Source organism: Danio rerio, chromosome 13 (assembly GCF_049306965.1).
Source record: "Danio rerio strain Tuebingen ecotype United States chromosome 13, GRCz12tu, whole genome shotgun sequence".
Classification (NCBI taxonomy): Eukaryota; Metazoa; Chordata; class Actinopteri; order Cypriniformes; family Danionidae; genus Danio; species Danio rerio.
Window position 1 is genome coordinate 9,710,916 of NC_133188.1, and position 3,485 is coordinate 9,714,400.

General features: G+C 40.9%; 1 protein-coding gene across 1 annotated transcript; it reads left to right on the forward strand.

Annotated features, from left to right (window-relative positions):
- Positions 1-53: 53 nt before the first annotated feature.
- On the forward strand, positions 54-3,269 carry LOC141377132 (serine/threonine-protein kinase pim-2-like). The gene is made up of 7 exons (XM_073920690.1): positions 54-449; positions 956-1,399; positions 1,691-1,785; positions 1,960-2,010; positions 2,131-2,506; positions 2,807-2,980; positions 3,067-3,269. Exons 1-7 carry the CDS (start codon positions 164-166, stop codon positions 3,165-3,167), a joined length of 1,527 nt encoding a protein of 508 aa, XP_073776791.1. The 5' UTR covers positions 54-163; the 3' UTR covers positions 3,168-3,269.
- Positions 3,270-3,485: the final 216 nt, after the last annotated feature.

A 3,485-nucleotide genomic window follows, 5' to 3' on the forward strand; every position in this document is an offset into this window, starting at 1 on the left:
ATTAAGGCGAATGAGCCAGTCAGTCTAGCGCGGGCCTGCATTAGAAGTTTGTTGTGATTTAAAAAGTCTCTACGTCATACCAAATGGAACTGTGGAACTCTGACATCATCGGTGACAGTATAAAGCTTTTTGACGTAGCAGAAACTCTCATTAGCTTCTTTGGATGTCTAGTAGTTCAGTACTTTCTGCGATTCAACAGTACAGTGATAAAATGGCATTTTCAAAACTGATTAACCGTCTGAAGAAAGCGTTTGGTGTTAAGTGTGCGAACGAACAACCGTGTGAGCCACTCGAACCCACCGGCAGCACGACAGAGAATCACCGTCATCTGATGACCGATGACCCGGCCGTCGCTGCAGGAAAACAGGCAGGGAGACAGAAAAAGAGGAAACTCAAATTGTCTCCCATCTTCTTCGCCTGTTTTTCCAGAAGAAGAGCTACTGTTGTTGGTAAAATAGATTTATGAGCACTTTTAATTACTAAAGCATACTGTTAAACACACCAAACACATCACATAAGTGTTTAAAGATCAGAAATGAACATTAAATGGAAGATATTTTAGAAAGAGTTTCTTAAAGCCACAGTTCACATAAACAAGACAATTCTGTCATAATTTACTCCTTAAACCTGTTTGAGGTGCTTTCAGCCATTGACTTCCACAGTATTTTGTGTTCCTACAATGAAGGTTAATGGCTGCTGATTTCAGGAATTTTCTTCAGAATTTGTAGTTTTGTGTAAAAAACAGAAAAAATAAGAATTATTTGTATTAGGATTTTTTATTTCAGTGAGCTTTGCCTTTAGATATATAGTTTACTTGTTTGCTAATTCAATGCAGAAAACCCATGAAGATCATCAATAAAAACACATTGAGTAATGTTTCTGCAAATGAACTGTTCAAATATCTTGTCAAAAAGAGTTGTAGAGTCATATTAATGATGTTCCTTCCTCTCTTTAGATCAGCTATGTGTGCAGGAGATCCACGAACTTCACGCAGAGCCCATCAGTAGCTCTAAATTCTTCTGCACTGCTGTGAGCAACCTGGAGCTGGAAGTTCTCCAACCTCCAGCTCTTGATGCTCCAGCAGATGAAGATTTTGACTGTAAACCGGAAGTGAACAGCTTTGACTCTGCAGTGGTCATTGAGAACGACTCTGCAGAGCTTCACTTCCCAGCAGACAACGAATCCTCCCTCAGTGAGGACAGCCTGGAGCAAGAGCTTGATAGTCCTCCAAGTTCACCATCCGATGAGGACAATGAATCTCCAGTGAGCCAGCAGCTCATAACAGATGACATCTATGACTCTGCCCTGGATGAAAACTCGAACCCTTCACCGGATCAGGTCTCACAAGAGGACTCTGCTGTGAAGTCTACAGCAGATGATGGGACCTGCTTGGATAATAGTAAGTTTATTGCTGGAGTTCAGAACATTTGTTTAGGCTCATCAAACTTTGTAAAATTATACAGTTGAAGTCAAAATTATTCACCCTCAGAACTTTAAGCTGAACACTGGTATCTTGGAAAATATCCAGTAAATATGATGTACTGTCATCACGACAAAGATAAAAGACATCAGTTATTAGAAATGAGTTATTAAAACTATCATGTTCTGAAATCTGACAATAATTCTGACTTCAACTGTTTGTGTTTTTATTTGGTTTATAATTTAATGACATTTTCTTCATTTTTAACAGATGACATCAGCTGCCGCTACAAACTCGGAAAGCAGCTTGGTGAAGGAGGTTTCGGCTCCGTGTATGAGGGGATTCGCATACAGGATGGTCTGCAGGTATTCATTTTTGTAGACTCAAATCCTCTGATGAAGTTCCCTGTTTAAAGAACATCATCAGAGCTTTCATTGTTTGGACATTTCTGCTGACGAATGAATCCTCTGTTCAGGATTTATGACTGAATGAAATGATCTCCGTGCACATGTTAATTGTTTGCTTGTTCCTTTAAACAGGTGGCAGTTAAATTTGTCCAGAAGACCCCAAATATGCAAGATGTCAGCTCTGTGAGTAGACTACACTTTCTGTTCGCTGTGTTCAGTTTATAAAGTCTTATATTTATTATAGACCACAGGCTGTGGTCAGAAACCCTTGTTTGAAAACCAACATTATTATTTTGTTTTCAGTCATGTGACCAGCCACTTCCTCTAGAGATCACCTTGGCAAACATGGCCAGCGGTGGCTCCAGGTGTCCGAATATTATTCAGCTTCTGGACTGGCAGGTCTTTGAAAACCATTATGTCATGGTGATGGAGCGGCCTAGTCCAAGCATGGACCTGGAGGCATTCCTTGAAGTCAGCGGAGGAGTTCTCAGTGAGAAAACAGCACATACCATCATGAGGCAAGCTGTTTATGCGGCCAACGTGTGCTGTTACCGCGGGGTGTTCCACCGGGACATTAAGCTTCAAAACCTGCTGGTGAACCCCGACACACTGGAAGTCAAGCTGATCGACTTCGGGTGTGGAGACTTCATGATGGAATCAGCCTACAGTCTCTTCTCTGGTAGGTGTTTTGAATAGTGTGGTCAAAAGTATCGACTTCGGTACCAATCGATTCTGACATTTAACAAGTCAATTTGAGCGCTGTTAAACACCACTGATTGGCCATTGGTGTTCACATGCTCAGCAAATATGACTGTGATGAGTGTCGGTATCGATTGGTAGTTGATACTTTTGACAACACTAGTTATGAATGTGCATAAGCATTATTAATATACGTATTGAAAGCTGGTTAATTAGCACAGCTGAAGCCCATCTGGTATATATATTCAACATGATGCTAAACTAAACGTCTCTCCTCCAGGCACAGAAGCGTACATCCCGCCAGAGTTTTATGAAAAAGGATGCTACCGGGCCAAACCAGCGACGGTCTATTCTCTTGGGGTTCTTCTGTTCACAATGCTCCATGGAGAATTCCCATCAGCGTATGACCTGTACTACCTCCAACATGACTGGTCCAAATTTACTCTCTCTCAAGGTGAGATGTTCATCAAAGAACAATTAAGTGAAACAGCTTAATAATAATAATAACAATAACCTCACCTCTCCATTTCTTCTTCACAGAATGCTGTGATATGATGACGGCTTGTCTGCATGAGAATCCAGAGTGCAGAATTCCTCTAGAAGAGATGTCTTACCACGACTGGTCCATGCTGGAGTTCTGAGTCACATTAGCAGAATGTTTTGTATATTTGATTTTTGTACATGTCTGTAATAAAGATATATTTTATTGAACTCACTTGTGTTGTGGCTTATATTGTGATCTAGCCCCAGTGTTGTCAGATTGTGTGGATTTAAAATGGTTTTGTTTGGGGTGACAAAAATTTGACATGAGGTTTGAACAGCATCCAGTCCTTTCCAACACACACTGCAGTTGACACTGGCGTCATTACGGCGCACTTTTAGAAATACACTTTTTCAGAATGCTGTACAGCGCTGACCCAAAACCTAAACATATCAGTCACTGCGACATAAGCAAATCA